Source organism: Neophocaena asiaeorientalis, unplaced genomic scaffold (genome assembly GCF_003031525.2).
Source record: "Neophocaena asiaeorientalis asiaeorientalis breed wild unplaced genomic scaffold, Neophocaena_asiaeorientalis_V1.1 scaffold870, whole genome shotgun sequence".
NCBI lineage: Eukaryota > Metazoa > Chordata > Mammalia > Artiodactyla > Phocoenidae > Neophocaena > Neophocaena asiaeorientalis.
In genome coordinates, this window is record NW_020175184.1 from 136825 (window position 1) to 160558 (window position 23734).

General features: G+C 42.8%; 1 protein-coding gene across 2 annotated transcripts in view; it reads left to right on the forward strand.

Annotated features, from left to right (window-relative positions):
- Positions 1–19989, forward strand: part of SYTL5 (synaptotagmin like 5) — a 100350-nt gene extending 80361 nt beyond the window's left edge. For both annotated transcript variants that reach the window (XM_024764569.1, XM_024764570.1), the window contains 7 exons: positions 1939–2117; positions 4128–4227; positions 5816–5977; positions 14085–14193; positions 15748–15883; positions 18708–18916; positions 19847–19989. In XM_024764569.1, the coding sequence (XP_024620337.1) occupies positions 1939–2117; positions 4128–4227; positions 5816–5977; positions 14085–14193; positions 15748–15883; positions 18708–18916; positions 19847–19989 (1038 nt within the window). The remainder of the gene's footprint in view (positions 1–1938; positions 2118–4127; positions 4228–5815; positions 5978–14084; positions 14194–15747; positions 15884–18707; positions 18917–19846) is intronic.
- The last annotated feature ends 3745 nt before the right edge of the window (positions 19990–23734 follow it).

Below are 23734 nucleotides of genomic sequence, written 5' to 3' on the forward strand. Positions count from 1 at the left end.
TTAACGAGATCCCCAGGTGATCTGTGTGCAGTTAAAAATATATATATTTATTCATTTTGGCTGCATCGTGTCTTAGTTGTGGCAAGTGGGATCTTTAGCTGCAGCATGTGGACTCTTAGTTGCGGCACGCATGCGGGAATCTAGATCCCTGACTAGGGATCGAACCCAGGCCCCCTGCGTTGGGAGCATGGAGTCTTACCCACTGGGCCACCAGGGAAGTCCCGACCTATATGCAATTGAAATTTGCAAAGCACTGCTCAAAGACACTTGCTATCATGAAAATTTTGATGTTTTGTTTTATGAATAAAAAAGATGAAGTAGGTCACTCACTGGCTTTCTTTAAGTTTTAATCTCCACATAATTATGGAATCCTTGGTTTGCCCTTGCCCTTGACTTAAGCTTGGAATAGATACTAGCCACATCACCCACTTCCTGTGTTTTGATCAGTCTCTACTCTGAGCAATTGGAGGAAGGTAATGACTTCTGTTTTATGTATAAACAAAAAAGTATAAAAAGTAGGAAGTCTAAACTCTCTTTGCACTCACCATAGTCCTTCCCAGTGGTTCACAGACAGGCTTTTGAAACTCCTGGGTCACTCCTGAAAGCCTTCCAGGTGGCCTTTTGTGACAGTCGTGTTGCTAAGACATAGAGTTTGTGCTGCTGGTACTACAGGATAATTTTGTTACATTTAATTTAAAATATGTCTCTTGCTATTAGTGTGTCATCAGAAACTTCATTCATTCTGGTACATTTGGATAGAGTTTCTTTTTACATTTTAATTTTATTTATTGGTTGCTGTGTTATTTTCTTCTTTAGTGTTCTGTTTTGTGGGTTGCTATTTTATAGATGTGTACAAAGCCATGGTCTTATTACTACCCATGTGGCTGTACGGCTGCTCAGGGGGGAGCCTGACAGCTATGGGCATGCGACGTTCTCCTGGCATGCCCTTGTTAAAGATGCAGTTTTGTTACTGAACCAAACTTGGGTCTGCTCGCCTGGGCACGGTAAAGGCAATCTGCTGACACCAGATCGTGGTGAAGGAAAGTACAGTGTAGATTGTAAAAGCACCAATATAAGGAGCGCACAGGTGGTTGGTGCTCTATAAACCCCAGAACTCCCCAAGGGGTTTCAGCAAAGCATTTTTAAAGGCCACGTGAGGGACGGGGGTTGCAGGAATGTGATCAGCTTGTGCACAGTTCTGGTTGATGGTGTGCGGTCTTTAGGCTCCAGAAGGTCTGGGGGCTACATGTTCATGGTCATCAAGTAGTTAATGTCTTCCAATTTGGTGGGAGTTTTAGCATCTGTAAAACAACTCAGGAAGTGTGCATCTGATACTTATCTGGGTGCTTCAGAGAGGAGCTATAGCAGAGGATATGGGGGCGGGTCTGTCCTGGGAAGGCCGCATAGGGTCTTGCCCGGTTAGAGTTCTGGCTTCCCAGAGACTGATGGGGTACTCTAGGTAGATGTCAGAGAGAGACGCTTGTGGCTTATGCTAGCACAGAAATAGGAAATGAGTTTTTCTTTGTCCTGGTCAGTGCATTCTAGACCTTGAAGTAGATTGACCTTGAGTCTACCAGTGAAAAAGGAGAATGCTGCAGGGATGAGGAAAAGAGATATGATGGGAAATGCCTCAATGACCCTGTACTCATTAGAAGCAGTGAATAAACACAGGGTATTCACTAACCCGAGAAGACAATAATGCTTCCCCTCTCAGCAAGTTTCCTGACTTCCTTACTAATGGTCCTAGCTCTTGTCCTTTTTCAGGCTTGGATTTTATACAATACCAGAAAGACAAGCGATTTTTGCTTTCTTCCTTTCACCCTAAACTTCCCTGCTCCTCATAGACAATGGGAACTGTAAGTGAATGAAGGGAGGTAACCTCTGTGAAGAGATCACTAGCGTAACACTAGTTGCCTCTTTTCATCTTGTTTATTTCAGACCAGCCTGAACAGCATGATGAGTGTTTACAGTGAAACAGGAGACTATGGCAACGTGAAGGTCAGCGGGGAAATCCTTCTCCACATCAGCTACTGCTACAAAACTGGCGGGCTCTACATTTTTGTCAAGAATTGCAGAAATCTGGCCATAGGAGATGAAAAGAAACAGAGGACAGATGCGTAAGCATATACCATATTCCTTAGACTATTTCGGTCACTGCATATGTGAGTATGTGTGTTTGTCACATGTGTGTTTCTTTTTCAGAAGTGTCTTAGCATTCCTCTAGATTCAGAAGGTTGATCGTCACTTTCTTCCTGTGCCAAACTTCTAAATATTCTTTGATGTGCATGTATAATGGTTGCATTCGTGGTTACCTGATTTTTACTTTTTTATTTTACTTCTATTTTATTTTATTCTATTCTATTGTATTCTATTTTATTCTATTCTATTTTACTTTATTGTATTGTATTCTATTCTATTCCATTCCATTCCATTCCATTCCAGCACTGCACGGCTTGTGGGATCTCAGTTCCCCGACCTGGGATTGAACCTGGGCCACGGCAGTGAAAGCACCAAGTCCTAACCACTAGATGACCAGGGAACTCCAAGATTTTTAAAAAGCTATTACTCAGCGTGACTCAGGACTGACAGATTTGTAGTTCACACAGAGGCAGCTCTTTGAGATAGAAGGCTGACACATTGGCACACCCCAGGATGTGTAAGAGCATCCTGTTAATTTTTGTTCTGGGAAACACTCCAGAGAAAATTACCAAGCTGTTCACCCAATTGAACAACTTGAGAGGGCAATTTTGAAGCTCTCAGGATTTCAGGGACGAGCCGGGGAGGGCAGGGATGAGTATAGCACATTGGAAAGAAGCTAGATACAAAGATATGCCATGCCTTCCCAGGACCACTGCCAGGTTTGATGATTCACTAGGAGGACTCACGGGTCTCCACACATAATCAGCAAAGGGAAAAGGCATACGTGGCAAAGTTCTAAAGAATCCAGGCTTAAGCTTCCAAGTATCCTTTCCCAGTGGAGTCACATGGGATGTGCTTAAGTCCTCCAGCAACGAATTGTGGCAACACGTGAAGTGTTGTCTACCAGGGAAGCTCGTTGAGAGACTCAAGTGGGCATATAACAACAAATTCCCAGTCTCCCAGAAGGAAAGCAGGGGTTCAGCAGAAGCCATATTATTTCCACAAATATTTTAGTCACAGTGAGCCACTTATATCTGTTCTGGGAATGATGAGAATCCTCCTGAAATCCAGGTTCCCACATGCCAGCCAAGAGCCGAACTTAGAAGCAGGCATTTCTAAGGAGAGCAGTCTCAGACCTGCTGTTCACCTTTTCTCTACATAAAGATGACCTAGGTTCAGTAAACAACTCAGCAAAGCTGTCTCCAAATTAGACAAACAGATGGATTCTGAGTACAGATTGGTCCACTTACCTCCTCAGCTAAATATCAGAGAGCTTCAGGACCAATACCATCATTTAGACTAGCATGGAAAGGGATCATCTAAAGCCCATCCTGAAGATGTGCTTCAGGACTCTGGTAGCATCCTTTACATTTCAATCTTGTACGTTTCTGAGTCTGCCATGATGCTTCGCTCCAAGAGACTCCTGGGACCGCTCAAGGCAAGGTATTGGGTGGAATTGCTGTTGTGATTTCAGGTTGTTATTTTTCATTTCCTCTTTGCACCATTTTTCTTCATCCATCCATGGCCATTGACTCCACCCGTCAGAAGTCCTGACATCTGAGTGGAGAGGAAAATAACCCCATATTTTGTGAGACCATTGGTCATAATAATAGATTACATTTATTGAGTAGTATAATATGTTAGCTTCTTGTATGTCTCAGCTAATTTTATCTTCACAATGCCATACGTAAGCTCTTGAGTTCACCGAAACCAGTGAGGCCTGGAGTGATTCAAACCCAGCTGGCTTGACTCCAGAGCCCACACCCTTTACCACTCGACTTTACTGCTTCTCTCTTATTGAAGGTCCAGAGTTACATTTCAAGGTGTCCTGTTATGTAGACAACATTCCCTTTGGTTCTGTCTCTTATACTCACTAGCCTATTCCCTTTGCCTCTTTTATTCACTGATGTCCCCGAGCATTTCTTGCAAAGTAGATGTTTCCCAAGAATTATTTTCACTTCTTGATTTTTTTTTTTTACCATCTACAGTTATGTCAAGTCATACCTTCTTCCTGACAAGTCTAGAAATAATAAGCGCAAGACCAGAATCAGAACAGGCACCAATCCAGAATTCAATGAAACACTAAAGGTAAATAAATATTCTCTCAGAGTAACTTTAGTGATACAGTTTACAGCCTCATTGAAACTACAGAGGATTTGCATGTCAAGGCTTATATGTATTTTAGCAAAGTAGAATTTGAATCAATTAGTGTGATACCCTTGGCTTTCTGTTTCTGGAAAAGAAAAATGTAAACCACTCTTAATCTGTTTTTCTCTGGTGCTCCTGAAATTGCACCTTAAGTAGAGACAATCCAGGAAAATTACATCTGACCTGATACATCCTGTCAGAAAGTATGTTTCACCCTTGGGAAAACTGTGTTTTTTCTAGTTTCCCCTGAAAGAAGTTTGTCACAGTTTTGACAGTAACATAGCAGGTCTGTACCCAATCACTGTTCTGCTAACACAGCGTGAAGATGTGCTGTTTCTTGTAAGGGTTTTGGAATCTGGCTAAATTTAAGCATGTGGTTAGTGAACAGTGGAGATGCAGGGCCGGATTCCAGAACTCTCAGAGACAGTGGCCCAGATAAGAGATGACCCAGGCCCCAATTCTAGAGAAATGACTTTTCCCTATAGGCTTCCACGTAACCTCTTCTCTCACCCTGGACCAATCTAGCCTGGTAAGAAAGATCCAGGGAGATGGGGATGTAGACGTTATTGCCAGTCGCAGAGTAATTTATGGATCTTGTGCCCAGAATGATGGAGTCAGAGTCCACCATAGGAGGAAGTTGGTGAGTTGGGACATGTGTCAGCGGGGTCATATGTGAAAGCAGGAACCAATATCAAAACAGATCAAAGTGAAAATGAATGAATATAGGCAGAGGGTGAATCCAGCAGCCATGACAAGATAGCAAAGATGAGCCCAAGCAGAAGAGAAAAACAAAGTGACATGGCAGATCCAGGAAGCAGGGAGCCCAGGTTAATCATGCCAGGAACAGCAAGGATGGGTGTAGACGCAAATCCGAGATCAGGAGTCAGTCAGTCTGAAGCGTGGTCATTTGCTTAGGATAACCAGGAGGTTTTGAGGGTGTATGGGCTTGTGGCCCTGGATAATGTTCTGCTGGAAAAGGCAAAACCACGCCAACAATATTTCCTTTCTGCTCAACCTACGTATATATCGATTCATCCCTGCACTTAGGCTGAACTTTATGGTTTGGCATTTGCAAGTTTCTCACTGTCAATACTATCCTGGATTTGGGGCTTCTTGTTATAACTAAAATAAGACAGATAAATTAGAGCATTGATATATTAAACATTGTGCTTACAAAGTAGTTGTTGACAAAATAATTAGGCAAATGAAAAGCAGGTAAAACTGAAAAGGGGACAAGCTTCATCACCTGACACTTTTTATACAATATCTGAAATTTATCGACTCTCCCCCCCGCAAACAGCCTGTTGATATATGGTTCCGTGCTAAGGCTCACACATAATGATTTTATGGAATAGAACCTCGGGTGTAGCAGAAATGAAGGAAAATGAAGATTTTTTTCTCTTGGGTTTGTTTTGTTCATATTACTAGTGTATTTGATCTGAAAGCTGGTGGTAGTAAATCTCAACCTGTCCTAGAAGTGGGCAGAGCCCTCCTTATGGAGTGTGATGTTGTAAATCTGATTTTGCAGTATACCATCAGCCATACCCAGCTGGAAACGAGAACTCTGCAGCTCTCAGTCTGGCATTACGATCGATTTGGACGGAACAGCTTCCTTGGGGAGGTGGAGATTCCTTTTGACTCATGGAACTTTGAAAATCCAAGTGATGAGTGGTTTGTGCTTCAGCCCAAGGTAGGAAATGCTTCCAGATGAGTCAAACAGTTATACAAGTAATGAGCAAAACTGATGTCACAGGCCTAAAGAATCTGGAGACTTCCAGTTGTCAAGTGATAATCTGGAAAGGTTAGTGCAGCTAATTTTGGAATAATAAATGTAAATCCATTCTTTTGGAAATCCTTCTTCTTCGATACAGACTGTCTGTAAAATCAAGCCCCATAATCATATTAATTTGATCTACTAAAAATATAGTCGTCATTCGAAGGTTGCCATGGATAAACAAAAGAATACATTATATGATCCTATTAGAAAGAGAAAGCGTTCATTTTCACATAGACAAAAACAGCTCCATAGAGCACGATCAGTCTCAAAACATTCTGTCTCTTCCTCATTCTCCACAATTCAGACATGAACAGGTGTGCTCTTGCCTTAGCTCACATGAGGAAGTGACCAGCAGCTAAAGTATCTGGTTTCCTACATTCCTACTTTTGAGATTCAGAACCCAGGTCTTGAGTTATAGTCAGAAAAAGAAATCTCAGAGCTGGTTCTAGAAATTAAATGCTACTATAGTATGTTCTAAACTAAACCAACAGTACCTGGATTCACTCTGTGCAATCGATATCTCTACATTTACAGTAATTTTTGAAGTCAAACGTGAGGTGGAAAAAAGTTCACATTTACGTAACGAAAGATTGTTCTTTATAGAGAGAAGGGCAAAAAGAACATGATGGTAAAGATAGTGGATGCGGATCAGACTTCCTGGGTTCAATCCTGGCTTCACGACTCTGTGTAACCTTGGGCAGGTTACTTAACTTCCCAGGCCTTGGTATTCTCACTGGTGATAAAAGAATTGGACGTCAGTTATAGGGATGCTGTGAGGCTTGATGAAGCCTGCTACGTGATGCTTTCAGTATTGTGTCAGGCACATTGTAAACTTCTCACTAAATGCTAGGTAGTATTTATGTTACATTGGAGTCCTTATATTGCAATTAACAGAAACCCCAGCTCATACTACTCAAAAAAATAAAAAGGAAATTATGGGCCAGTGATTATCAAGCATGGCTTGATCCAGATACTCAGATCTTAGCAAGGCCCTGGAGTCTCTTGGTCTCTCTTCTCTGTGTTAGCTTCATTTGCAGACTTCATGCAGTGTGGGCCTCCCTCACTAGCTCCAGGTCTGCTTCTCTTGGACACCATAACAGCTGCAAACCTCTCATCCTTGCCTCACACTGTCCAGGAGAGGAGAGAGTTCCTCCTCCTCCAATAGTCCAGCCAATGCCCTGGCCCTGGTTCCTAATTCTCATTACATTATTTGCCCATCCTGAGCCAGTCATTCTGGCTAGGGAGGTGAGCTACATTGAGTGGCTTGAGACAATCAGAACATAACTCTGGTCTTGAAGGTGGTATTGCCCCAAAAGAAATCCTGGTACAGTAGTACTAAAAAAAAAAAAAATGGTGAGTGGATGCTAGACAGCAAAAAACAAGTGACCATCATCAGTAGCAACATCGTTTATGTCTCATGGTTACAACCATCAGTGTGGGGTTAGCATAGTTACCCCCATTTTATAGAAGGAGACTGAGACTCAGGATTTAAATACAATATTCTAGTGGATTTTATAAGTGTTGACCTTAAACTTGGTGTAAATAACTCATGGAAAATCTTTAGGAGGTTTAATTGGGCTATGGGTAAAATGGACAATGAAATAGAAATCCTCAAACAGGAAATAACCTCATTCCCATGACTAACGTAAATGTGGTAGAGATAGGAAGTGCAGTGTTAACAAGTCCATGATAGCATAACGTTTCTCTGACATTAAATACGAGAAATATTTGGTCATTACAGTACTAAGTTTCTTGGAATTGAATGAAAAGCCTCAACATAAAGGATAGCAATTAATCTGACTTAACAGTCTCCTGTCTCATGCTTCCTTTTGTGTAATGGGTGAGCATCAAAGAATCATAGAAAATGTCCAACATATCATATGATGCGTGACACTGATGAAGGACAAGTAACATGTATCTTAGTCAATGAGGTTAATTTGTCTGTCAGAAATATAACATGAAAGCACAGAGGGGCTCTTTGGAAACCAGCTTGGAGGGTTTCCAGTCAGTTTCTTGGAAATGGTTGGAGAATTTGCCCTGAGATGATATCAAAGCTCTCCCAGGCCTCTCCCAAGCATCCTCTGTGCTTAGGGGTCAACAACTTTCCATGGTAATCACCTTCACATTGACACTGAGTGGTTTGACTTTCTATCATAAGGGAGAAGCATCTCTCTGAGGCTGCTCAAGGTGGAAACATCCTGATGGTGTTTAATGGCCCTGGAACTCCTTTGGTCCTCTGCCAGAGGCTCTCTTTAGAAGTCTGTCCTCAGGCTATTGTAAATTTTTCCCACGTTGGCAGAGAGCCAGAAATTCCTGGGAGCGTATGTACCCCCTGCCACAAGGCAACCCTTAGCCAATAACTGATAGATGGGGGAGTTGGAAAGCTCAGTTCCATTACTGAGAGTGGGAAAAGCTCTGAGGCGTTGTACTCCAGAGCTCTCCTGCTGGATCTAGCTGTACCTTTGCCTGGCTTCCTCCTCTTCCCCAGCCTATTTCCCCAACCCCTTCACTGGCCTGTCCTGGGAGCACTTGCTTAATAAGTCACTTGCATAAGAATCCTCACCTCAGGGTTGGCTTCTGGGGAATGCAACTGAAGTTGGTGTCTCTAATCCCTGTCATCTTTTTCCACCAAGCTCCCTCTGACACATACAGAGGAAAGGCTGCGGATTATTCCGACTTGCTTAGATACCATGCCTTCCGAAACCAGGGAGGCAGGATACCAAAACATGCTCTGGACGCCGCCTCCTGCTTCGTGAGTGGCTCATCCTCGGGCTGAGCTGGGCTCCCTCTGGTTGATTACCAGCTGACTCTGAGAACTGTCATTTCGTTCTCCATCTGCCCCTCAGTCATTTCAGTGCAGGAGTCACTTCATCAGCTGCAGCTAGAGCATGGGCAGCCTTGGAGACTTGATGCTTCTTGTAGATTATCCAGTTGAGGGGCTGAAGTGTGAGCTACAGGGACCAATTTTCCTTAGTAATAGACGATCGGAATTAATAGTCTTTAAACATTCAGAAATACTGACATCCTTTGGCAGTGGGAAGACTGGAAAGGCACAGTGCCTTATTGCTTATCGACTCTGTGTTGGTGAAAAGTCCCTGGACACCTTCCTTTGTTTTTTTTGTTTTTTGTTTTTTTTTTTTTCGGTACGCGGGCCTCTCGCTGTTGTGGCCTCTCCCGTTGCGGAGCACAGGCTCCGGACGCGCAGGCTCAGCGGCCATGGCTCACGCGCGCAGCCGCTCTGCGGCATGTGGGATCTTCCCGGACCGGGGCACGAACCCGTGTCCCCTGCATCGGCAGGCGGACTCCCAAACACTGCACCACCAGGGAAGCCCCTTCCTTTGTTTTTGCTGGGTCTTACAACCCATATGGAGGCCAATGCAGACGGAGAAAGAACTCAAGATGCCAGATGTACTTACTATAAAGTAGTTTCACAGTATAACTCCCATTTACTGCATGACGTGGGACTGTTTATTAGCTATAACTCGCTATCTTACCGGAAGGCATGTTAGGTAGTTAGACAAGAAGAGTTTGTCAGTATAAATTGCCTTTCGAGTGTTCCCAGAAGGTGTGATTATATAAAGGATCTTTGAAAGTCAACAGCAAGCTTAAGTGGTTTTCCAAGGAAATCTTCGCCATCCCACCTTCAGGCAGAGTCAGTGTAATATAAGGTCCCGTGAAATGATTGCCTAGCTAAAGGGCTCTCTCTTTATGTGGCAGTTTGAGCAGTCTTATGTCCATGATATATGACCCCACCTTAGACCTGTAAGCGTCTGAGTGGAAACTCTGCTTCCTACTCTGATGGAAAGTGGATCTCTATCTCTTCAAAAAGCCTTCTGGAGCAGGGGAAGATGTCAGTGCTTTACCTATATCCCCATTTTCATGCATACATGGCGCCCCATGGCTGTCCCTCCTGCCAGCCAACACCTACCAATCTTTGTAGGAGAGGCGTCCTCAGGCTGCTGGAGTGGGCTTGGAATGTGGGCTCCCCCCACCCCCCTTCGTATGTCATCATCTCTCCCATCCTTTAAGGACCAGACACGGGCCCCCTCTTCACCCCATTCTGGATTATTCTCTTCCCACAGTAGTTTCTTTGTACTTGTATTGGGAACAACTGTCATCATTTGTCTGGCGTTGAGCTTGCTGTGTGGTAGAAGCCCTCTTCTCCCAGCAATCAGGACCAATAATAGTAGGTCAGTTCATGGACTAAGTCACAGAAGTCAAACACATACCCGCTCCCCCAGTGCATTTCTTAATCATGTACTTTAACTTAAAACAAATACATGTGCATTCATTTTCAGGTCTTCTAATATAGGGGCACTTTGTTTTGTTTGAGTATGGTTTCAGTGATTGCAATTCTGTCATATGCTCCTGGCATAAATTCTGACCCTAATGTATCCTAATCGACAGTTGCTAGTTTGCGTTTCTCTAAAGTGAAACAAAGACTTAAGAGTACTTTCAGAGTCAACCAAGTGCAAAAACCTTTCTAAACATTCACCATCTTGTTCCTAATCTTTTACAGCTTGGAGCCCAAATATAATCCAATAGCAAATTTATTTTCAAATCTTTAGTTCTGATGAGTCGGTCAACCTAATTTTTATAGTAGCAGCTGTCTTTTGGGACTCTTCAATTTGTGACATTCAGTTATATAATTACAGCCACAAATAGGCCTGGCATGGAGCTTCGGGGACGAATGCAGCTGACTTTAGCATGCACTTCAGCTGATGGGAGCGGGCACGCACGGTCTTTGTAGAGGATTCTGCTCTTCGCTGGGAATGGAGAGCATTCGGGCAGATGAATAGAGCTTCTGTTGAATATATATCTTCTGGATAGAAAGAAAATTCACTGAAAGCCGGGTCTCTCTCCGTGTCCCCGCAGCACTTAGCAAAATGCCTTAAAATCATTACCACAAGAAGCCATTCCATACGTGTTGGTAGAATTGAATAAACTGTATTGAATTCTGCAACCTTTTTCTGAGTAGGAGTTGGCTGAATAATGTAAAATGGTAGTATGCCAGGACAGGATGTTGCCTTGGAATTTCCTTGCAAGTGTACCGAAAATACCCCCAAGATATTAGCTATGTGCAGACTGTAAGATGACTCCCTCCTTTGGATTTCTTTTGTGTGTGACTATAATGCCATAAGACTTCACCTTTATTATTTTCTACTCCCACAAGATTTGAGGACTGTGTTTATACCAAGTCACCAGTGTATTTGAATTTCAGCTAGAAAGTAATGCAACATTAATAAATCCCAATAATGCATGTTTTGATCTCTACAGATACACTGCATGTTAGTATGCGACACCTGCACATATAATTTTTTCTGCCAATATATTTTCCTACCCAAAGATCTCAGCTGAAAGCAAACAGAGCTTGCACTGGTTAACTGTTGTTGTATAGAAAGCTACCTTAAATCTTAGTGGCTTAAAGCAACAATTTATTACTATTGTTCTTGATTCCGTGGGGTGACTGGTCTCAGCTAGGTGGTTCTTACTTAAGGTCTCTCATACGGTTGAGGCTAGGTGGTAGACTGAGGCTGAAGTCATCTGAGGGCTTGACTGGGCTGGTTGCTCCAGTTGGCTGTCTCATACTTGATGTTGGCTGCCAGCTAGGTAGGGACTCAGCTAGGCCTGCCGACTAGGTAGGAACACAGCTAGGCTTCTCCATGTGACTTGGACCTCACATCATGGGTTCCCAGAGGGAGAATCCCAAGAATATTCATTCCAAGAGAAGAAGTAGAAGCTGTTCATTTTAAGGCCAGGGCCCAGAAACTGGTACATTATCACTTCTGCCATATTCTACTAGTCAAAGCAATCACAGAGCCCAGTCAGATCCAGAGAGGACAAATACCTCACCTCTCATTAGCCATAGTACCAAAAAAGCAGTTGATCTCTTTTATCTGTCATAATATCCATTATAATTTTCCATTTGTGACTTTCACATAAACTAAAATTTACTGAAACCATCAAAACAATTAGAAAAGTCCTCTTACAAGGCACTCAATTTAAAATAATTAAATATTAGATGGATAGTCTATTCCACCATCTAATATCATTTGTGCCCCTGGCAAGATAGCTGAATAAAATACTTCAAATGACTTCCCCACCTTTACTAATAAGTTTTACCACCACCAAGAGGAAACAAAGTAAGGCAAGGATTCCTTTTGTAATGGTATCAGTCTTTTTCGCTGAGGCTTGAACAGCCTTGGGCTTTCTTGTGGGTTTTGGGGTTTCTGAATTCTTTCAGTCTGCCCTCTCTCAGAGGAGAGCAGTTCTCAGCCCTTGACTCATTGCTCAGCAGCCACGTTCCTGCAGGAAAAGTCTGAGGAAAGTACACTGCTTTTCTTACCCTATTTATGAAAAATCAGAGTTCCGTTGACTCAGTGGCAAACGGGAGACCTGTAGAACAGAGGCTGTGGGTATGTGCTCACACTGCATTTTTTAAATTTTAAATTTGATTTCGAGAAGACTGTAGGTCCCCATGCTATTGTAAGAAATAATACAGAGAGATCCTATATACCCTTTACCCAGTTTCCCCCAATGGTCACATCTTACAAAGCTATAGTGCAATGCCACAACCAAGGTGGTGACATTGATACAATCCACTCATCTTATACAGATTTCCTCGGTTTTCGTTTGTGTATTTATTTCTGTGCAGTTTTGTCACATGTGTAGCTTTGTATATTCACCACTACAGCCAAGATACAGAATGGGTCCATCCCCACAAGGATCCTTCATGCTCTTTTATAACCACACCCACCTCCCCCCTGCCACCCCCATTCCTCACCCCTAGCAACCATGACTCTATTCTCCATATCTATTATTTTGTCATTTCAAAAATGTCATGTAAATGGAATCGTATAGTATGTATCCTCTTAAGCTGACCTTTTTTCACTCAGCATAATTCTCTAGAGATTCACGCAAGCTGTTGTGTGTATCAATAGCCATTCCTTTTTCTTGCTGAGTAGCACTCCATGGTATGGCTGTACCACAGTTTATTTGACCAGTTATCTATTGAAGGGCATCTAGGTTGTCTCCAGTTTTGTACTGTAACAAATAAAGATGATACAAATATGTATGTACAGATTTTTTTCAGTGTGCACAGCCTTTTACTTCTCTGGGATGAGCGCCCAAGAGTGCAAATGGCTAGGGTGTATGGTAGTTGTATGTTTAGTCTTTTAAGAGGATGCCAAACTGATTTCCAGAGTGGCTGAACCATTTTACAGTCCCACCAGCAATGTTGGAGTGAACCAGTTTTTCCTCATTGAGTTTTAATGAGGGGAATTACCAGTATAGCTTTTCATAGTTGGTGGCTGGCAGCCCAATGTGAACCAGACATTACTGCCTACTTGCCCCTTCTTGGACACTTAGGAAGGCCTTGAGACATCAAGGACAGACAGAGAGAAGGATCTTCTGGGGCTGTTTTCAGTGACATCTTTATTCCTGCCTCATACCCCAAATTATTTGGGTATGTTCAATGATGGGTCCAGTTCTCAATCCATCACAGGCACTCAGTGTCCATTGATTCACCGAACGTGTGTTATATATCTCCTCTCAAATTCCTTTTACTTTAGCGTTAAATGTTTTTTGTTTGTTTGTTTGTTTTTGCGGTACGCGGGCCTCTCAAATGTTGTGGCCTCTCCCGTTGCGGAGCACAGGCTCCGGACGTGCAGGCTCAGTGGCCATGGCTCACGGGCCCAGCCGCTCCGCGGCATGTGGGATCTTCCCAGACCGGAGCACGAACCCGCGTCCCCTGCATCGGCAGGTGGACTCTCAACCACTGCGCCACCAGGGAAGCCCTTTAGCGTTGAATGTTATACTCAAATAGCTTCATAGAGTTTTCCAGCCTCTCTCTTTCCTCATGCCTGAGGCATCTCTTGAACCAATAAGTGCCAACATAGTTGAATGGGAATAAATTGTCACATTTATGCTACCAAGTAAATGTTGTACATTCGAATATGGGCTACAAAATTACAAACCAAGCATTCTCACTTTTTCTTTTCACCTGTCTCCTCTTGGCCAGGTGGCATTTGCTGAGGATATCGGCCTTCAGTACAAAGGAGAGCTGACAGTCATTTTACGTTACATACCCCCAGAGGAGAACCTGACACCTCCACTAGGACAGCTTCAAGGTAGAGAAAACAAATCAATGACTTTGATCGGGGACATTCCATTTCTAGAAGTGTGGAAATAGGGATCAGGGGACTATGTTACTTTTACATTACACAGATGAAATGGAAAGGTTTAGGTGTCACTGTCGTTTAAGGAGAGTCGAAAAGTATACACTGTGTATGGGGAAGGGTGTCAGATTCTTACAAGGAAAGGACAGAGTTCATACTTAGAGACCAACCTTAATGTTGAGATTTGTTTCCTGGAAGTCCAGGACATATAGGATCTTCCCCCCTGCCGGGTGGAGTTGGTGGGGGTAGTGGGAGACGGGGGATGGCCTGCTGAGAGGGGAGGTGCAGAAAGATGCTGTCTGGGTTTATGACATTCACAGCTGCTCAGGGCATCCTGAGAAAGGAATTAACCTGGAACAAAAAATGCAAAGGAAAAATCCAGATGGAGTCAAGTTTTTTTTTTTTTTTTTTTTTTTGCGGTACGCGGGCCTCTCGCTGTTGTGGCCTCTCCCATTGCGGAGCACAGGCTCCGGACGCGCAGGCTCAGCGGCCATGGCTCACGGGCCCAGCCGCTCCGCGGCATGCGGGATCTTCCCGGACCGGGACACAAACCCGTGTCCCCTGCATCGGCAGGCGGACTCTCAACCACTGCACCACCAGGGAAGCCCGGAGTCAACTTTTAAATCCCTTTTGCCCTTCTTCTTTCTTCAACTCCTACAGGCAGCCTCCTTTATCTTTCTTTTCCTATCACCCTTGTCATTGTGACCCCGTGCAACTAAATTACTATCTCTCAGCCTCAGTTGCCTCACTTCTTAGGGATATTGCAAGAATTAAATAGGTTCATTCATACAAAGCACTTAGAACGGTGTTAAACAAAGGTGGTGGTGGAGGCGGTCGTTATTCACGTTGAGTGTATGTCATCAGAATAAAAATGTGATGCGGGAAAAGTTTCCTCTCACCCCCAAATGTAGTTGTGTCTGAGCTATATAGCCTTTAGAGCTGGCCCAGCATGGAGTTGACAATGTACGCGACTAAAATATCCAAGACGGGAGTTAGGAATTTTCTCTTTGGGGGTCTCGGCACATGTGTGTGGCTTTCATTGTAGCTCTTCCTCACAGAGAGCAGGGATGTGGCCCAGGCAGCTCTCGGGGTCTTTTCTGTTTTATCCCTTTATATTGTTATAGGGGAGTATTTAAGTTTAAAAAATTTTTTTGCTTATTTTTTTCAACAAAACTGAAAGATACATCCAGAAGGAATGCAGTGGTGTAAAAGCATTTAAGTGATTACATGGAAAAGTATACAATAATGTAAAGATCTCATTCACTCTGAAAATGAAATCTTTGTGGATTTTATTTGTAAATTTTGAAATGGAATCCATGATTTATCTCTTCCCTTCTTTTCTTTCTCTTCCCCTCCCCCCCATTCTCATTCTCTCTTTTTCTTTCATTCTCTCTCTTCCTCCCTCATTCTCTCTCTCGCTCGCTCGCGCTCTCTCTCTCTCTCTCTCTCTCTGGCTCTCTCTATGGCTCTCTCTGTGGCTCTCTTTCTCTCTGATGGCTGATGCAGGAAAGAAGCCCTTTAAACGAGGAAAGAAGAAGGATTCTCCTGTCATCTCTGGAGGAATCCTAGAAGTGTTCATCAAAGAGGCGAAGAATTTGACAGCCGTGAAATCAGGAGGCACTTCTGATAGCTTTGTGAAGGGGTAATTTTGTTTGAGCTCATTTTTGATGGTACTTAATGGGAGATGAAGAGGTAGTGATCCATGAGACGGTGGCTGTGGGGCTTCTGTGTTGTTCTTATTCTAAATGTGCTAGGAAAGAACTCCCCTTCACTGCTGGCGCTTACATTGAAAACAATGCAAGAGAGATTTGCTTATTCTAGCTCTCAGCCTGCTTCTAGCATATTTCAGGATGTCCTGTGACTCTGGCCCTCAAGACTGGCAAATTTTCCTGTGAGATTAGTTTCTCACAGGAGGAGAAAGTATGGTTTTCTACATGTAATATACTTGTATTGTGCTTTTTTATCATTTGGTGCTGATTATATGCAGCGTCAACAAAAACATTGGATCCTTGGTATTTTGCTCTCTTGGGGGAAATTGTAAAAAGTGGAGATGTCAGAGCATCATCCCTTGAGATATCCACTGGAGAGTGCCTTGAGGAAACTCCAAGACTGCCTCTTGGCCATTTGTGCCCACTTTGTGGAGCCCTGGGCAGTTTCTTGAGGGAATGCAGCCCTTTTAATGGACATTCTTACCCATTCAAGGCAACCCAAACAACAAATCCCTCCTGATTTCTATTTGAGACTTTTCTCCTATAATTAGAAGAACTAGAACCAGCAGGATATTTTTCATTCATTGCAACAAACACATACATGCACACGTTCCAAGCACTAAGTCCTGCAGTTCCAAAAATAAGACACGGTCCCTGCTCTCACAGAGCATCACAAAATGCATAAGGTAAAACAAAGTCCCGTGATGCCAGCCGTGAGGTTAATTCTTTGAGTCAGATGACAGTATCATTCCTCTCCTCAATCCTTCTTAGAAAAGTGTAATTTTTCCTACAAGGAAATGAGTCGATCCTTTATGCTCACACAGTCTAACTTTGGTAAGGGCGGTAATAAGGAGAAGCGGATGTCTGGGGCTTCCCCACTGGTGAGTGTGTGTGCCTGAATCCTGCTCCATCTGTCCTTGACTCTTTCTCCCAGGAGGTTTAAGCACAGAAGAAATGCTTTCTGTGGATTCTGCCGTTGAAATTTGCTTCCCCAGCCCTACCATCTAGCTCTGGCCGCTTCCTGCTCACTGGTGGGATAAGGGTATGGCTTCTCGCCCATGAACTCATTGTGGCCTTGCACGGATGACTTAACATCTTCTGGAATAGTTTTTACTTTATCATGTTGAACATTTATGAAGCAGAGATAATAAAGGACAGTATCTTTGTTTTATATATATATATATATATATATATATATATATATATATATATATATATATATATTTTTTTTTTTTTTAGTAAGCCCAGTAACTTTCTAGTAAATTCTCTCCCTAGTTACACTTAAACATTGAGCTGATTTTAAAGGGACCTCAGATTTTTTGAAAAAGAGCATAAGAGAGCAAGAATAGACCTTTGTGTAAAATTTAATATTATATATCAGTAAATATTAGGTCTGTCCGTGAGCCAACATAACAGTGGCTTAAACAGACAAAAGTTTTTTCTCTCATATGTAAACAAAGGCTAAAGGTAAGCCATCCCATTGGCCAGAACTTAGTCACATGGCTATGTGAGCTACAAGGGAGGCTGGGGAATGTAGTCTTTATTCTAGACAATCTTGTGCCTAACTTTAAAAAAATGAGGATTTTTGTGTTTTTTTTAGAAAAATAGAGAGAGAATGAATTGGGAGGTAAGCAGTCTCTGTTTGGTACATGAAATCTCAAGTGTCATAATGTATCTCCTTTATTGTAAGGTCATTTGTGGTATTTTTCAGGTTTGATGTACTAATTTCATACCCATAAGTCTCCTTCCCTAAAGTCTGCTCCCTGACTCATCAGGTACTATGATCAAAAACAGAGTAGAGAAAATGAGACAGTGAAGGGAGGGAAATTGATAAAAATATGTTACTAGGCAGGTTACCACTGTGAGCAACTGGGGCTCAGTTCCACTTAGGAAGCATCAAGGAACCCTGTGGAATGTACCTTAGGATCATCCCTTCAAGGGACAGGGAAGCTGGGAGACTCATCCACCAATTTCTAAAACTCATTGGTTGAGGGTTGCTCCTGGGGACATTAAATTCCCAGTAATTCCAGGGTTTCCTGCACAGAAGCTGAGTCAGCTCACAGAGCACCGAAGTCCTTAATTAGAGAAGCAAAGAGACACAGGCACTTGAAGTAGGAAGCTGTGCACATGCCAGGAAGCGCTCATCGTGGCTTCATGTCACCTCAGAGGTGGGCCAAAGGTGATAGGAGGCAGAACATTATTACATAGTGTCTCCCACAGGAGGTATTTTCATTTCAGTAGGAGGGAAGGACCAATACAGGATTAGAAAGGAGAGGACGGGGGACTTCCCTGGTGGCACGGTGGATAAGACTGCGCTCCCAATGCAGGGGGCCCGGGTTCCATCCCTAGTCAGGGAACTAGATCCCACATGCATACCACAACTAAGAGTTCGCATGCCACAACTAAGGAGCCACCTGGAGCCCGCCCGCCACAACTAAGGAGCCCACGTGCCGCAACTAAGACCCAGTGCAACCAAATAAATATTTTTTTAAAAAAGAGTGTGGGCATTTTACTATTGCCCCACTTAAAAGAAATAATAAACCATTCCACTAAATAAACCCAGATTTAAGCATATGTGATGCTGGGAAAGAAAATCAAGTAGACACGCACAGATAAACACACACACACACACACACACATACGCACGCACGCATATACACACACACGAGGAATTATGGGAAATTGACATGACTACGCAAGGGTGCCTTTTTCTGCTTTACTGTCTCACTGATGGCTTGATTGTGTTTTCTCCTGCAGCTACCTGCTCCCTGATGATAGCAAAGCCACCAAGCACAAAACTCTGGTAATAAAAAAGAGTGTCAACCCTCAGTGGAATCATACTTTCATGTTCACTGGCCTGCATCCCCAGGATATAAAGAATGTTTGCCTAGAACTTACCGTCTGGGACAAGGAGGCCTTTTCCAGCAACATCTTTCTGGGAGGAGTTCGTTTGAATTCTGGAAGCGGTGAGGGACTTGGTAAACCTGAGATAGTCTGTGACTTGGCGTGGGGCAGGGGAGTGGTTCCTGCAGGTTTGATGTGTCCTAAGTGTATATGTAGTTTCCTCTTAGCCGACTCTCGAAATTTCCACAGATGCTCCATTACTTTAGCCAAGGATTGGTTCATTGTTAAAATTACTACTATGTAACTTTGTATCCTTCAGCTAGAAGTGTGGAGTGTATAATGCTTATATTCAGTCCTTTCATAAAATACCATTTACACTTTAGTCTAAGTGAATTTCAACTACTTTCTTGGGCCTTACTTCAGGATTTGCTCGGGAGAGGATCACTAAGACAGCACATGCTTCTGACCGGGGAGAGAAGGACTTCTAAGACGAACTTGACTTCAGCCTCTTCTCAGTTCTGTCCATGCTTGCAGCCATTCCACTGCTTGAATCGAAAGGAAATCCATTTTTCCCCTAAAAAATAGCGTCTCATGTTGTTCAAACAGGTCATGGAAACACACCACTGATTCCACAAGACACAACTTTAACAGGGCGAATTGGGGAGGGTGGGGGGAATTACAGCAGTAGAGCACGTGTATAGATTAGGGAGAGCCAGGACTAGCTCTGCCACTAAAACAAAAACTCCCAGTCAGCCTGTTCTTCTCTTGTGTTAACTCAGTCTAGATGAGCCAGCTTTCTACTTAAACTACCAAAGTGAGGGAGAAATGAGCCCCTAGGGCCATCCTGGTTTGTTCCCCATCATCTAGGCAGAGGAGAGGAATGCAGGCTACGAAGGATGTGGTCCATGCTAACTCCACTCACTAGATATGGTGAGAACAAGCCACTGAAGGGCTCTCTGGTCAGCGGGTCCGCCTCAGAGGTTGATAGGTGTCTTCCAGAGGATCAAAACGTTTCATTTGTAAAGTGTAATGCTTCCCTTTCCCTTCTTTAGGTGTGAGCCATGGGAAGACCGTGGATTGGATGGACTCTCAGGGGGAAGAGCAACGCCTCTGGCAGAAGATGGTAGACAATCCTGGGACTCTGGTAGAGGGCGTACTCCTGCTCCGTGCCAGCATGGGGAAGAGTAAGCTCTGAAGGTACCGGTTCTCCAAAATGAGGCCTCTTGGGACTGTCTGGGTGTTATTTCCTACCAGTAGCAGGCTTGGGACCTGGAGTCTGCTTCCCTGCCATTTCTCACCTGAGGGTATTGGGACATGAGAGGAGAGATATCAGTGTTATGAACACCTAGGGTCTTGCCAGGTGTCTAAAAGAGCATGTACCTCTCTATGTGCATGGGCCAGGGCTTTTTTGATTGGGTGATAGAAAGTATACCACACTGTCGTGTCAACAAGCAAATTGCGCGATGATTCATAGGCTTTATACCGTAGGGGAGACGGCACATGCTTATTTGAAGCTGCAGTTGAGATTGGGAGTCCCCAGACTTTTTCTAATTTGTGAGTGACTTTAGGTTTTCTCTAGGTTTGAGGGAAAAGGGGGCCACTTGGAATGTAGACCACCTGAAGTGTAAGAAGAGGGGATAGTGGGAATCCCCATGATCCAAAGGAGGCATTGTGGGTATGGACGCTGGGGCAAGGGCATGGCCCTCTTATTGTGGCCAACTTGTGGATTAACCGGGTAGGTTTTCAAGGTGAACTGAGGTTTTTCTGTGGTGACTATGTAATTGATACTCTAAATCATCCCACTTTGGGGAGTGAAGAGAGCTAAATCATTACACCAGAACAACAGATGTAAACCAGGATCGACCTGGCAAAATTGGGATGTAGAGTCACCCTAATTATGACCTAGCTATTGTAGACATTTATTTTATAAAATGTTCTAAGCTATTAACTAAGAGGGAATAAGAAGCAGTGCACATTTTTCAGCCCCTACTTGTGTTATGTCTACGATATCCCGTTGCTCAAAGGAAGTCATATGGCCAAGCCCAAAATCAAGAGGCAGGGGAATATACTCTACTCACACTGAAGCAATGGCAAGAGCGAGGATGCAGGAAGGAATGAAGGAATGTGGCCAGGAGTTCAATCTACCTTACCTTCTGTCACCTGGGATTCCAGAGACTTTAGCCACCAAACTTAGATATGAAGGGAGTTAAAGGGACCTCAGACCTCAGACCTGGTTCCTCATTTTGAAGATTCCAAATCTGCAGCCCAGAAAGCAGAAATGACTTGCCCAAGATATTATAGAAGCTGTGAGTGTATCCAGACTTAAATCCAGGCTGTGACCCCTAGGCCAGTGTCCTTTTCACTGTGGTCTTTGGCGTGATCCGATGCTTATCGTGATGGACAGGAGGACCTAGACCAAGGGAGGTGGAGCAGAGTCTGATTATTTGTGTATGAACGTACCTGACCCAATCTTCTTCTGGAGTCATGTTCTAACCCCTCAGCTCATTTTCTCACTTGAATTCATGTATTGATAAAATCCTTAAAAGGATAGATACTGAATTTTACTAGTAGGAAAGCTAGAATCATCTTCAGGCTTATTCTAGCTAATTGTTCCATATTCTGAATTTCTTCTTGAATTTTGAAAACAGGTTTAAGAATATATTTAGCATTATTCTTAGAAAGGGGAATAAGCAATCCATATTCATTATTATTAAAAAAAACAGGCTCTCTAATTCTAGAAAATTGAAGTTATTAGTCTAGTGTAGCTTAGTGCATATGGTACATGTTTTTAAACTCACACCCATATCTCTATGTTGCCCTTCTTAAAAACAGAAAACAAAAAGTGTACGATCATCACTACTTCCTATATTGGAAATATAAGTTGTCTTCAGACTTGATATGACTGAGTATGTCTTCAGAGACATTTTAGGGGAGGTGAGAGAGGGTGGCGATGGTGAAGCCTGGAGACATCTCTAAAGTAGACAAAATGAGGTAGATTTATTCACTAATAATAAAAGTGGCAAAATTAATCAATTCCAAAATTTATAACTCAAACTCAAGATGAGCATGAACTTTATGTATTCAGCCCTTTGCCACAGTCAGAGCAATTCTGTGTCGTGACTTCATAAAATCCAACATCTAACTGGGTATTTCCATAATGCAAGACCCAGGTGTGCCTAAGTCCATCAGAAACCTGTTGGTGTGGCTCTTAAAAATGAAAGGTAAATTGATCTTTAGGTTACTCTTTTTTAAGTATAGTGTAGAAGTACAAAAAATATCTTTAATCTAAGTGATACATGTGAATGGCATAAAACTGAACTGGTTCAAAATTGTGAAAATTAAGTCCTACCCCTTCCTCTTCCGTATCAGAATATATTGACAGCCTCATTCTTTTTTATGGCAACAGGGTATTACCTTGTGGGATATATTAAATTTATTTAACCAGTCCTATCAAATGCCACATTAAATATGGTTAACTAAGCTCTCTGTTTGGCGGCTTTTCTAAGCAATCTTTTTTTCAAAACTAAACACTTTGAAATTCAAAATGAGATGTGTATATTGCATGGTAATTCTACTTCTGGGTATTTATCTTACAGAGATAGATACATATGTGAGAGATGAGTACATACAAGGGTATTGCTTGCAGAAGATTGGAAACAACCCAAAAGCCCTTCAATAGAGGCCTTTGGCAATATCATACATGCCTAATTTTTCTGTTTCATTAATTGTTCCCTTTCCTTCTCTGTTAAAGACTGTTAACATTGGATTCTTTGATGCTTGTTCTTTCTTTTCTCCTCACTTTATCCATCCTCTCCGGCATTATCATGTATTGTATGCTCATGGTTTTATGATTATTTATATGCTTATAACTACAGATTCACATCCCCAACCCAGATCCTTCCTCTCAGCCCCGCATCCAATCGCCTGTATGATATCTCCACCAAGATAGCTCATGCTCTTGACATACTCAAAAATGAACTCTTTATTCTACCTTCTCTCTTACACCCATGTCTTTCTACTCCAGTACATCCTGTCTCAGTACCTGGTACCATCATCCACCAGGTTATGCTAACTAGACACTAGATAGTGATCTTTTTTTTAATTGACATATAGCTGACTTAACAATATTATGTTAGTTTCAGCTGTACAACATAGTAATTTGATATTTTTATACTACAGTTATTCTAAAACGTTGAGAATATTCTATGTGCTGTACATTACATCCTTGTAACTTATTTATTTGATACCTAGCGGTTTGTACCTCTTAACTCCCTTCATCTGTTTTGCCCCTCCCCCCATCCCTCTCCCCTCTGGTAACCACTACTTTGTTCTCTGTATCTGTGAACTGTTTCTGTTTTTGTTTTGTTTTGTTTTTAGTTTTATTTATTTATTTATTTTTGGCTGCGTTGGGTCTTCGTTGCTGTGCGCAGGCTTTCTCTACTTGTGGCGAGTGGGGGCTACCCTTCATTGCAGTGCGTGGGCTTCTCATTGCGGTGGCTTCTCTTGTTGCAGAGCATGGGGGGTAGGCAGGTGGGCTTCAGTAGTTGTGGCACACAGGCTTAGTTGCTCCATGGCATGTGGGATCTTCCCGGACCAGGGCTCGAACCCGTGTCCCCTGCATTCAGATTCTTAACCACTGCACCGCCAGGAAAGTCCCTTGTTTCTGTTTTGTTATATTTGTTCATTCGTTTTATTTTTCAGATCCTACATGTAAGTGAAAACACAGTATTTGTCTTTCTCTGACTTATTTCACTAAGCATAATGCCCTCCAAGTCCATCCATGTTGCTGCAAATGGCAAAATTTTGTCCTTTTTCCATTGTATATATCTACCACAGCTTCTTTATCCATTCTTCTGTTGATGGGCACTTAAGTTGCTTTCACACCTTGGCTATTGTGAATAGTGCTGCTGTGAACATTGGGTGCATATATCTTTTCAAAT